Source organism: Meriones unguiculatus, chromosome 10, assembly GCF_030254825.1.
Source record: "Meriones unguiculatus strain TT.TT164.6M chromosome 10, Bangor_MerUng_6.1, whole genome shotgun sequence".
NCBI classification, from domain to species: Eukaryota; Metazoa; Chordata; class Mammalia; order Rodentia; family Muridae; genus Meriones; species Meriones unguiculatus.
Genome location: NC_083358.1, coordinates 59,887,078 through 59,899,358, shown reverse-complemented (window position 1 = coordinate 59,899,358; position 12,281 = coordinate 59,887,078). Strand labels below are relative to the sequence as shown.

At 38.9% G+C, this 12,281-nt stretch overlaps 1 protein-coding gene across 4 annotated transcripts in view; it reads right to left on the bottom strand.

The window, feature by feature from the left end:
• The window catches only part of Prkacb (protein kinase cAMP-activated catalytic subunit beta), a 100,784-nt gene that overhangs the window by 13,642 nt on the left and 74,861 nt on the right, over positions 1-12,281 (bottom strand). For all 4 annotated transcript variants that reach the window (XM_021647983.2, XM_021647982.2, XM_021647984.2 and 1 more), the window contains exons 5-8: positions 11,457-11,539; positions 8,039-8,165; positions 5,807-5,902; positions 3,429-3,551 (exon numbers count right to left, since the gene is read on the bottom strand). In XM_021647983.2, the coding sequence (XP_021503658.1) occupies positions 3,429-3,551; positions 5,807-5,902; positions 8,039-8,165; positions 11,457-11,539 (429 nt within the window). The remainder of the gene's footprint in view (positions 1-3,428; positions 3,552-5,806; positions 5,903-8,038; positions 8,166-11,456; positions 11,540-12,281) is intronic.

Sequence of the window (12,281 nt, the reverse complement as noted above, 5' to 3'; positions counted from 1 at the left end):
AACACAGCCAGATAGAATTGCTGTGGAAACCATACCTGATTCTCATTTTCTATTGCTGGCACTCAGGTATGAAATGTAAAGACTATGTACAGGAGCCCAGCGCATACGTGCTAGGGAGGGCATGGTAACCACAGGACTATAAATCCTTTCTGTCAACTGTGCATTTCCAAGCCTGAACATTAACAGTCATGAATAATCTGACATTTAAATGCCTCCTCTGTTTCTCAAAAGAAAAATATATGCAGGAGAGAATCTAAAAGCTGACTAACCATCTTTCTGTGCACTTAAAAATACCAGTTTGGGTTAAGAGATTGTAACAGAGAAATTCTTCACAACCTAATATTCAAATGTATGTACATAAGTGAATGAATCACTTAACTTTTTTGAAAATTCAAATAATTTTTTTTTTCAAGACAGGGTTTCTTGGTGTAGCCTTGGTTACCCTGGACTTGCTCTCTAGGCCAGGCTGGCCTCAAACTCATAGAGATCTGCCTGTCTCTGCCTCCCTGAGTGCTGGGATTATAGGCATGAGCCATCACATATGACTCTATTTTAATTTTAACATTGGACCTGTTTTATAACAGAGTTTCAGAACAGAATGGAATATTATCGTAGTAAATAGTAAGCTTTAAAAAAGATCAGGCAAAGCTATTAATTTTAATTAATATTAATTAATAATTTTAATATTAATTTTGTATCTTTTTATTATTGTTAAGATGGTCCCACGCAGCCCAGTTTGGTCTTAAACTCCTGAACCTCTTGCCTCTACCTTCCAAATATTTCTCCTAACACATATTCTGGAAATGACATGGTCGCAACATTTCATGTGATGAATTTTGTTTTGGGTGGGCAAATGATAGAATCTATCATCGAGAGAGAATCTGACACCTTCAGCTAAATACAAAAGCAACAAACATCTGTCATATTTTCAAATAAATGGTGGAAATCATTCCTATTACAGTTACATATTTTATGCTTTTTTTAAAAAATGTGATTATTATTTTAAAAACTGTGACTATTATTTTAAATTATTATAGCTTAGAACATACTCAGCTATTAAATACAAAATATTAAAATTTGGCATGAAAAAATTCACAAACAGCTGCGAAAATGTTGTCCAAGGGAGAATGACTGAAAAACTGAGGTCAATTCATATCAAGGTAGATACATTCATTTTAACTAATGCAATTGTTCTAAGTAAACAGAAATTTAGCTTATGTAGCATCTTTGTTATAATTTGATTTCTTTTATGAAGAATAAAAGTAGTGTAGTAAAGTTTCAGGAACTTTCTAAATACCTCAGTTAAATTACTTGAAACATTCCTATAATTTCTAAATTTCTGTTCTGCCTACATGTCTACTCTGCAGAAATAACATATTCTCCTCTGCAGAAATAACATATTCTCCTCTTACTTATAGTTCTAATGTTATTTCAGTTTTCTCATAAGGCTTCATATGACCTCTGGCTCTTACTATGTTTTGAAATTTAGGTGTTCACTTCTCACAGTCTTTTGGAAGATTTCTTTCTTTATTAATTATTTGTATCGTGTGTGTGTGTACCTGCATGAGTTTATGTGTACCATGTGTGTGCAGAAGCCAGCAGAGGCCAGAAGATGGTGTCAGATTCCTCTAGACGGTGAGCTGCCTGCTGTGTGGGTGCTGGGAACCGAACCCTGGGTCTCTGCCAGCGCAGCAAGTGCTCTTCATGGCTGAGCCACCCCCCAACCCCATGTTCTTAGAAACAATAGGACATCCTTGTCCACTAACTTGTTCTCCATGTTTCATTTTGTGTGTAATAAAAGATCTTTACTGTGACTTTCATGTTCTGTGAGGGAAAACAACAGCAGCAGCAAGAAACCTGAAGTACAGACTTTCAAGTGTAACAAGAAGAGCAGAGATTTTTGTCTCTCAGAATAAATATTGCATTACATCCTCCCTTTGTCAGTGTCCATCCTTGAACACGACGCTCAGGTTATTTACCTGAAAAAGGTATTTGCTTTTCACCTGTGACAAAGCTAAGGCTGATGTCTATGGTTCGCCCCCTAATTTGTGAATACTAATCTAATATCAAGACTTCTGCAGAAAATGTAGTAAACTGCCAGTAAACTGCAGTGACTGCTGTGGATAGCGCACGCTCTGTGAGATTTGTGTGACACTGGTGTGTGGAGGCAGCAATCCTCAGTGCTTGGGTAGACAGTCTACTAATGAGAGACTTTCTCAGAGCATCAGGTGGCTGCAATCCATTTACAGTTGGATCCCAGCATAAAGGGTACGTTACTATGTTATCGGATATTCATGGTACCTTGTGAGTATTTAAGTCTGTAACATTTAAACTCATGGACGCTAAGCTCGGCTTTACAGCAATGCAGTGTGGATCCGGCTGAGGTAGAAACAAGACGAGGCTTCACCTCTGGGATGATTTATTTCTGCCTAAAAAGATCATAAAATACAACAGTCCAAACAGCAAGTGCATCCATCTCAGGGCAATGTTAACTATGCCAATGGTCCATATCATGGCAGCATTCTTCACAAAAATAAAAGGACAAGTAAAGGATGTGGTATAAGAGCCCACACAGAATGCCTTGTCCTGTGTAAGATTAATTATGTGTATATATTTATGTGGTGGAGGGGAACATGAGTGCCGCTCAGAGGACAACTTGTAGGAGCTGACTTCTTCTTCCACAAGTGAGTCTCTGGGAGTGAACTCAGGTCCTGGGCTTAGGGAAGCCATCTTTACTGCAGAGCTCTCTCCAATGCCCAAGGCTAAAACCGCTCTGCTTTCCTTCTCTACACAAACTGGCTGCAGTAGTTTCAGAAAAGATCCCACACATGAACCAAGGGGAGAGTGACTGACTCTAAACAAACACTTCTGGAGGAAATATTAGAGATTGAAAACACAAAAGAAGAGTTCATGGAATGATTTACCACAGTGCTACGTGCTCAGCTCACTCATGGTCAAGGATAATTGTTATTTCCTGTTTGCTAAAATCAGCCCCAATTATAATCACAGTAAACATAAGCAATTCTGTGAAAATCAATTCTGTGAAGTCTTTTCAGAAAAGGCCCACCCAAATTATTTTTACTTCTAATTCTGATGTAATTCAAATAAGTCTGTACTTAGAACAGTTACATAAAAACAGCCTCTAAAACTGTTCTCCACACAACAAATTCACATGAGATCATAATGTGGATTTACAGGAATACTCGGAATTATCACATAATACTTTTTTTTATAAACAAAACACAATTTTGAAAATGGAAGCTGCCATATTACCTTGTTGACATGTTCATACACACCAACAGCTCTTTAGTCTAGAGGAACAGTGATACAGTGTTTCTATTCCCCCAGGCTAGGGCAATAACCTGACAGCATGAGACACTTCACCCACAGGCAACACGGAGGAAGGAGTAGTTAGATGCACCTCTTACCTTCCCGGAAACAATCTTCTCATAAATCTGAATTGGCTGGTCAGCAAAGAATGGGGGGTAGCCAGCGGCCATCTCGTAGATCAGCACGCCCAATGCCCACCAGTCCACCGCCTTATTGTAGCCCTGGGATAGAGCAACATTGGGGAAAACTAAGCCACAAGTGATTTCACAATGACTGTCACAGTTGTTAGCAGCTGTGTAGAATAGAATATGAGAAATGAATAAAACCTACCAGCCAGGCTTAATTAAATAAAGCAAGGAATTTCTGGATACTGGAGTTTGATATTAGAAAGGACTATCAAGTCTTATTTCTAAAATCACTTAGAATAACACTGACAGAATAACAGAGCAACAGAAGAGGAAACCTCATCTGTTTCAGTGGGAGACTTTTGCTGCTACTCAACAGCAGAAATGGAATTAGACCAAATTATTGATGGAGGTCCATCCTAGGCCACAATCCTATGCATTAGGTTTACAATAGCATAGCTAGAAAGTTAAAAAATTCCAAAACAAAATAGGATTACTGGAAGAGCAAATGATGAAGCTGACTGCAGAACAGCCTACATTCTTGAGATAAAAAACTTGAGATAATCATGTTTATTTCAGTATCTTTGGAAAACTATAATCAGTATTAATGTTCAAGTAAGTACATGTAAATTTTGCTACTTGCTTCTCTGTGTATCACTTCCTGAAGGCACGGGAAGGAAAACAGGCCTAGGGTTTTGTGAGCAGTGTATCAAAGGAAAAGGCATGCTTAAAAAGGACGTAGAATTCACAGGTTCTGATCTGTTTCATTTGCCATTTTTATATCAAGCTTACGAAAATAATTTGTAAGAGGACACCTATTGATAATGTTTGCATTAATATGTTTATACAAAGTTTGCTATCATCCATGATCTGTGTCAATTAAAGATTATGCGGGAAAAACAATCCCACATTCTAGCTTTCTGTTAAGATATTAGCTTTACAAATCATTTATCTTTCTTGTCATCAGGTAAAATATAACACAATACAACATAAAGACTTCCTTCTTTCCTCTGGTTATATATTTTAAAGGAGATGTATTATAACTGGCACCACATCTTACTTTACTAATAGAAATGGGATCAGTGGTTTACCCTTTTACTTCTGTGGTGTGTATAGTACACACATCCATCAGTCCATACTCTTGGGACAGAGAATTTAACAATCACTTAAGAAAAACACTATACACAGATAACAGGGAAAGACATAGACTTATAATTGAATTTATAGACACATATAAAAACACTATGTGGTAATTACATATTTGAAAACATAACTCATAATCAAATAAAATGAGGTAACATTTATTGCCTTTTAAATTAGCAAATATTTTTAAGCCGTGGAGAGGATGTGGTGAAATAGATACTACCACACTCTTCGGGTAGGTATACAACATTCTGCAATCTTTTTGGAAAGCAACTTGGTAATTTATAGCAAGAGCCTTAACATGTTCATACGCTTCTGACCCAGCAATTCCATTCTGAGAATATTCTATAAAAAGTTACATGAAATACAGGAGAAACTACACTGTACACAGAACCCCAGAAAACTCTACAAGCAACAAAACAACAGAGCGACTACTTTATGGTACACTGGCCCACATGCAATAGCAGCACATGTGTGCACACTCATGTGTAGACACACGTTAGTGTAAAAAATCCACACACAAACTACTGTTCACCATGATTTCAACAAGGACATGTGCTTGGAGAAACACAGAAAATGACTTTTCTTAAAGAATAGCAAAAAAAACTCTAAGCTTTTAATTATTCACTTAATTACACAGAGCCTCTATAGTCCTGTAGGCTTGTATCATTTCTCCTCCTTATTTGCTTCTTTCTGAGCTTGGTCTTTCCGTTTCCTTTCACACTCCTCCACCCAGAGAAGGAAAGGAAGAAGTGGAAATATTCTTTTAAGTATGGCTACATTTGTTTCAGTAAATGTATATGTTCTAGCACCACTGTGTACCATTTGGAAAGTAGGCTAGCCTTCGGCAAGGCTAAAAGGGTTTCATTGCTATATTATTAAGCTATAATTAATAATAAATTTCAAACTTTCCCTCACCTAGGTGGTAAGTCTGAAGTGGAGAGTTGACAACTCACCTGTCTTGTCTCTACATATGAATCTTAGAGGGGCCCAGAACAAGCCTTCTGCACTGGCCTGCTAGGGAAGAATCATGACTGCTTGGAGCTTCAAAATGGGGGTCAGGTCATTAATCTGTCCTTAGGACCCAGAGTAGAAACTAACACAAGTTAGTGATTTGTGAGTGGCTCTGCCGGTGCGAGCTCCTGCCATGGAGCTGCTCTGTTAGAAGTGCACAGAGCTCCTGCCATGTGTAACAACAGCACCCATACCTTGCTGAGGATGATCTCCGGCGCCAGGTACTCTGGCGTGCCGCACAGTGTCCAAGTCCTGCCCTTGACTCTTTTGGCAAACCCGAAGTCTGTGACCTGTGAAAGCAAACAGAAATGTAAAAAGTGATTCCTCCCAGAGAACAGATGACCTGTACTTAAATTCAAAGTACAGAATTAAAGTAAAATACGTGAAAAAAAAAGTCAGGAAGACAACTATTTAGTGAATGAAGGTTAGAACAGACATGCTGGAAACCCCTTCTCTTCTCATAACAAATAAACAAATCTAGAGTGACAGGTTCTAGACCTAAGTAGCTTACAGCATGAGAATGAAGGGTGAAAGCAACACTCTTTATTTATTTATTTATTTACTTACTTACTTATTTATATTAATTAGTTTATTCACTTTGTATCCCAGCCGTAGCCCCTTCCCTCATACCCTTCCAATCCCACCCCACCCCCCATCTCCTCCAATGCTCCTCCCCTAGTCCACTGATAGGGGACGTCCTCCTCCCCTTCCCTCTGACCCTAGCCTATCAGGTCTCATCAGGACTGGGTGGAATGTCTTCCTCTGTGGCCTGGTGAGGCTGTACCCCCCTCAGGGGGAGGTGATCAAAGAGCAGGCCAATCAGTTCATGTCAGAGACAGTCCCTGTTCCCATTACTAGGGAACCCACATGGACACTGAACTGCCATGGGCTACATCTGTGCAGGGGTTCTAGGTTATCTCCATGCATGGTCCTTGGTTGGAGTATCAGTCTCAGAAAAGACCCCTGGGCCCATATTTTTTGGTTTTGTTGCTCCCCTTGTGAAGCTCCTGTCCCTTCCAGGTCTTTCTATCTCCTCCTTCTTTCATATGATTCCCTGCTCTCTGCCCAAAGTTTGGCTATGAGTCTCAGTATCTGCTTTAATACCCTGCTGGATAGTCTTTCAGAGGCCCTCTGTGTTAGGCTCCTGTCCTGTTCCCTGTTTTCTCCCTCTTCCCATGTCCGTCCTGTTTGCCTTTTTGAGGGAGGATTGATCATCTCACTCAGGGTCCTCCTTCTTGATTAGCTTCTTTAGGTGTATAGATTTTAGTGTGTTTATCCTATATTATGTCTAATATCCACTTATAAGTGAGTATATACTATGTGTGTCTTTCTGCTTCTGGGATATCTCACTCAGTATGATATTTTTCTAGTTCCCACCATTTGCCTGCAAATTTCATGATTTCCTTGTTTTTGATGAAAGCAACAGTTTTAATACAAAGTAAGCACTGATGAAATATTCCTATGTCTAATGTGTCTCTGGCCATTAAGTGTATCTAGAGAAAATCCTCTATGGATACTCCTCTGATAGGTAAGCCACAGAAAACCCTGGCCTTATGCTCCTAAAAGAACTTGAGAGGTGACACAGCCTCTAACCACTGTGTGTGCAGTTAGGTCTTAGCCAGCCACGTATTTGAGTGGTAATGGGCCTGGACTCTGGGGCTAGATTTTCTGGGTTAAAATTCCAATTCTTCCATTACTGGCTATGTCCCTTGCCATGGCTGAGTCTCCATAACTTTAAAATGGTGACACCAGGAATATTTACAATTCACAGGGTTATTAGTATTAAAAGAGACAATGTAGGTGGAGTATCCCTAATCCAAAATACTTGGGACCAAAAGTGTTCCAAGGTCTGGATTTTTCCAGGTTTTTCAGTGAGAGCCTGGGAGACAGACACAGAACTCCATGTTTCACAGGCGCCTTACAGTCACAGCCTGGAGGATTCCACGCCACCTTAGTGTACTTGCGATCTGACTACACCCATCACATGAACTCATCTGAGGAATTTTCCGTTCGTAGTGTCATATCAATATACAAACAAACTTCAGATTGGGATCTTTTTTATTTTTTAAGATTGAGGGGTGCTCAACCTGTACACACAGGGATTCCTGGCACTCATGACTACTCATACATTACACACATTTAGCTATTATTGCCTTTTTTTTTTCAAGGAGCCTAAGCTGAGTTTACAATCACTGATTCTAGGAGACTCAAATAGGCTCCTTCCTTGATGTGGTATTTACTTATTTTTAATGGCAGAACTGTGAATTCACTGTAAGCCTTTTAGATAGTCAAATTTCTCCTTCAAATAAACAAACAACAAAAACGGAAAGAAAACAAACAAACAAACATTGATAGTTGGGGCAAAATGTGTAAAGCTGTCTCTCAGTGTTTCCAAAATGCGTGCATGTCACGTGTTTACTTCCTACCTGGATGTAGCCCTGGTGGTCGATTAGGAGGTTTTCAGGCTTGAGATCTCTGTAGATGAGGTCGAGGGAATGGAGGTACTCAAATGTTAGCACGATCTGAGCTGCATAGAAACGAGCATGGGGTTCACTGGAAAAGAGAATGGTGCTGTTCTGTGAAATGGGTAATGGACATTCACTAGTGAATGCTACACTAGGCCCAAAGGAAGTGGAGGTGTTTGGGGAGAGATATTTTCCATTCAAATGTTGGTGAAGAATGTGTCATTTTCCAAATATCAATTGCTTTTAAATGATACTACTGTTTATTTATGGGGCATATTACCTTTATGTAACTACAAATATAAGGTATATTTGGGAGGGAAAACACAACCTTAAAATAGTTATCTTATTGCAAATCATCACTGTCCAAATTGGGAGATGGTGATGTCATTATAAGTACAGCTGTCCTTTGGATGGATGGAAAAGCAAAAGTGCCATTCCATGGTGTAGAAGAGACACCATTCCAGTGTTACCAGTTCATAGGCTCCATTCACTTCTCTCATACAGTTCAAGGGCTTAAAGCGATTCATCATGCAGAACTGCTTAATTGCATTCATCTGAAGATGAGCACTCTCTCACCTGTTCTGAAGTAGTTCCTGCTACTAAGGTGACTGACAGACACTCACCAAAGAAAACCATCATATAAAGTACTGGTAAGAACACACACAATCCCATCTAGAAGTATACAAGCAATCTTGTCATGTGAATTTCCAAATCTCTTACCAGGCATGTTTAAAGTCATATATGTAAGATCTGTATGTCTGTAAAAACCAGGTCAGGTTCTTGTACATAGGCCAAATGGATAGAAACTTTGACATATCAGTGTAATTTTCAAGCTACAGTCTTAGTGTTATTTCAAAAATGTTAAGCCAAATTTCTAATTAGGATTTCTAGTTAATTTTCAAGTACATTCATTAGATGTTTGCTAATTTGCCTGCTAAACTTTTATGACTTTCAGCTTTGTGTCTTTAACAACTTCAGTTATTAATAGGATTTCCCACAAGGGATGACACCAGAATCAGAAATATGTAAAAAGAACTGGACACACGCTGTTCTTTGTGTCCATTAGTACATTCCTAGGTCCTTGCCACACTCACTTCAGGTGGTCAATAAACACTGGTTGACTTCAGGAATAAGCTAAAACACTTTTAGCAGTGATATCTTATATACCTTCCCCCCCCCCCCCCAAGTTTCAGACAGGTCCTAACATTGCAGTAAAGAATGAGAGGGCTCTGGAATAGATATCAGGAGACTCCACCAGGTTTTGGGGCATGAAACCTCAGCAGCTATGAGACTTTGATCTGGACAGTCCCTTTATAGTCTCTCCTCATCTGTAAGTATGAGATCTTCTCAGTGTTGCATTTACTTGTTTACACAAGCTAATTCTTGGCGGAAGAACTATAGAGAGTATATCAGCCTGTAATCAAACTGCTGAAATGTGAGAGAATATCCAAAATGCAACTTGGCGTTGGGTGGTGAGACTCAAGTGACTGAACAGACTGAAGAAGGCCACACGGAGCAATTACTTATATCCTTTGGCATTCCCCCGGTAAGAATAAACCATGCTTATAGTTTGCATATAGCAAATGTAAGAGTTCAGGAAAGATACATCATATTGAATCACCTTAGTCAGCTTGCTTTCCTTATAGCACCATGTAGGGTGTTAAAAGAAATAGGTGGGTAGCTGCAAAGCAAAGAAATGTGGTTGTAGCAAAGGAGGCAATGTGTTTTAAGGACAGGTTTGGGTGTGGCATTTCTGTGTAAGCATGGGATATCTACAGGGGAACATGAGGATTCTGGGTCTACTTAGGGTGATAGGAAAGAGGTAAAGACAGGAAGTAAAAGAAAATCAAAGTCAAATAAAAGCCACGTTTCACTACACAGCCTTCAGACATGCTAGGTTTCCCTTGTACTAAAGACTAATAAATGAATCTTGCTTAGGCCTCAGGCAATTCAAATAACTAACGGTTGCCTATGCATTATTCTCTTGTGGTAATCGAACTCCACCATCACCCTATACTGAGTCATCAGTCCCATGGGAACTTGCACTTAGGTTTAACTAAACTCACACTTAGGTATTAACTGAATCCTGAATACTGAGTAAAACCGATTCTGGTCTTAATTCTAGATTCATTTTATGAAAGATTACTAATTTGCAGTCATAGCTATGTGCCTTGTACACAGATAATGGAGGTATATTAGTAATAACCTGACACATTACAAATTCAAATTATGTATATAGTTAAGGAGCTCAAGATAAGAAAAGCTTTAATTAAATCCTAAAAAGATGTTATAATAAAATCTCCTCACCATAGCACTATTATTTTTATATCTCCTTCCTTATATTCATTCTTATTTATATTTCTGTTGTAAATGCTTATGGAGACAGAGAGCTGTGTGATCATGGGAGCTACTTTGAAGTAAGAGTTAGGTGTCCAAACCCCAAAGCTCTTGTCCTGACATTGGCAGGTGTAGGACAGCTTCCTCCCTGCTGTGGGGCTGCATGTCTCAGGGCACATATCCTTGCGACCCGGTCCCACCTCTGCTACCCTTGAGTTGGTCATGTAGCCTGGTGGCCAGGTTTCAGGTTAAACTTCCCCTCTCCTTATAAGGATATGTCCAGCAAGCACTGGAATTCCTCTTCATGCAAATGAAGCATTCCCAGAACCTGGACCCCACCCAATAATGTATCCTCACTCTGAAAACCACTCCCCACTCCTCAAGGTTTATACAGCTCTCATGCCCCTAATAAAAGAGCTGTTTCACTGAACACTGTCTCTGGAGAAGGCTGTTTCCCCCACACTCATGATGACCGAGATCCCGTCTGGACCCACTGGCCCAGTTAAGCTTCCTGCCCTCTAGCCTGGTGCACAATGTGTCTGGACACCCCAAGGGGAAAAGCAGACCCAGGATGGCAGATGCTCATTAAATATTATTATAAATCACAAAGCATATAGTCTTAAATACTATTATTTACTATTAATATTATAGTTATTATTTATATATTATTAAATAATATTTAATATATAATATTTAACATTTAATACAAATATTTAATATATAATATTTATACACTATTAAATACTATTATTAAATACTATGTATTTTTCAATACATACTGTTTTTTTAAATTTAATTTTTATGTTTTTTAGAAATTCTTCAAATCATCTCACGATACTTACCAGTTGAAGAATATTTAAATTGGTTTCATAGTGCTCTCATTTGAATTTTAAAGTTCATGTATGGTATGGCCTCCTATTAATGTATCCACCTAACACTTTCTATGGATAAAACATGGGCTAATTAAATCAAATGTATTTTTGGCTTAAAGTGAAGACAAGCATGTGAAAACTCAAGGAAGGAAGACATGAGCACTAGTTACCTGAACCTTCCAATTCTTCTTAGATGTGAAAACATTTCACCCCCAGGAACATATTCCATAACCATGTATAAATTAGAATTATCCTATAAACAAATAACAAATAATACTATAAATTACTCAATTAAAATATCACACATTATAAAATATTGGTTAAAAAACATTTTAAGATGACTCTACATTCAGTTAGAAAGGGCAAAGTCAAAGTCCATTTGACACATCAATAAAATTGAGGGGGAGACACTGAGTACAAAGTGCTCTAGTCCTTCCATACTCTTCTCTTGCCCCTTAGGATTCCAGCCACAGAGAAGCCTGAGAGTTCTGACATTCCTGTTCTTGCAGGGGACATAATTAAATACTGCAGCCATGACATACTAGCACAGCACATGCAAACGAATAACAAAGTTAAAAAACAATTTGGAAAGCTAATAAGAATATTTACATTTTATGTTTGCACGATGAATGGCTTTCATATTTTAAGCATATCGGGCTTTATTAGATTTAAAGAACAAAGCACTAAATAAAATCAAAATGCTGCCGATGGTTCAGCAGTGCTTCTACAGAGCCAGCGAGGCTCGGATTTAAAGGATCACCCTCCCCACTTGATCTGACTCAGGAACAGTGGCACAGAGGGTGCTCTCCCTGGTTAGCAAGAAAACAGCAGCAACAACAAAACCACAAAAGCCCAGAGTACAGATTACTAGGTGAATAGAAACGCTGTCCTAACAGGAAGGGTTTACGCTCTGTGGAAAGCAGACAGCATCTTCATTTGAGCAAGCACAAGACTGACTGATGAGATGTCAGTCCACGCAGCACTGGGATAGCTGG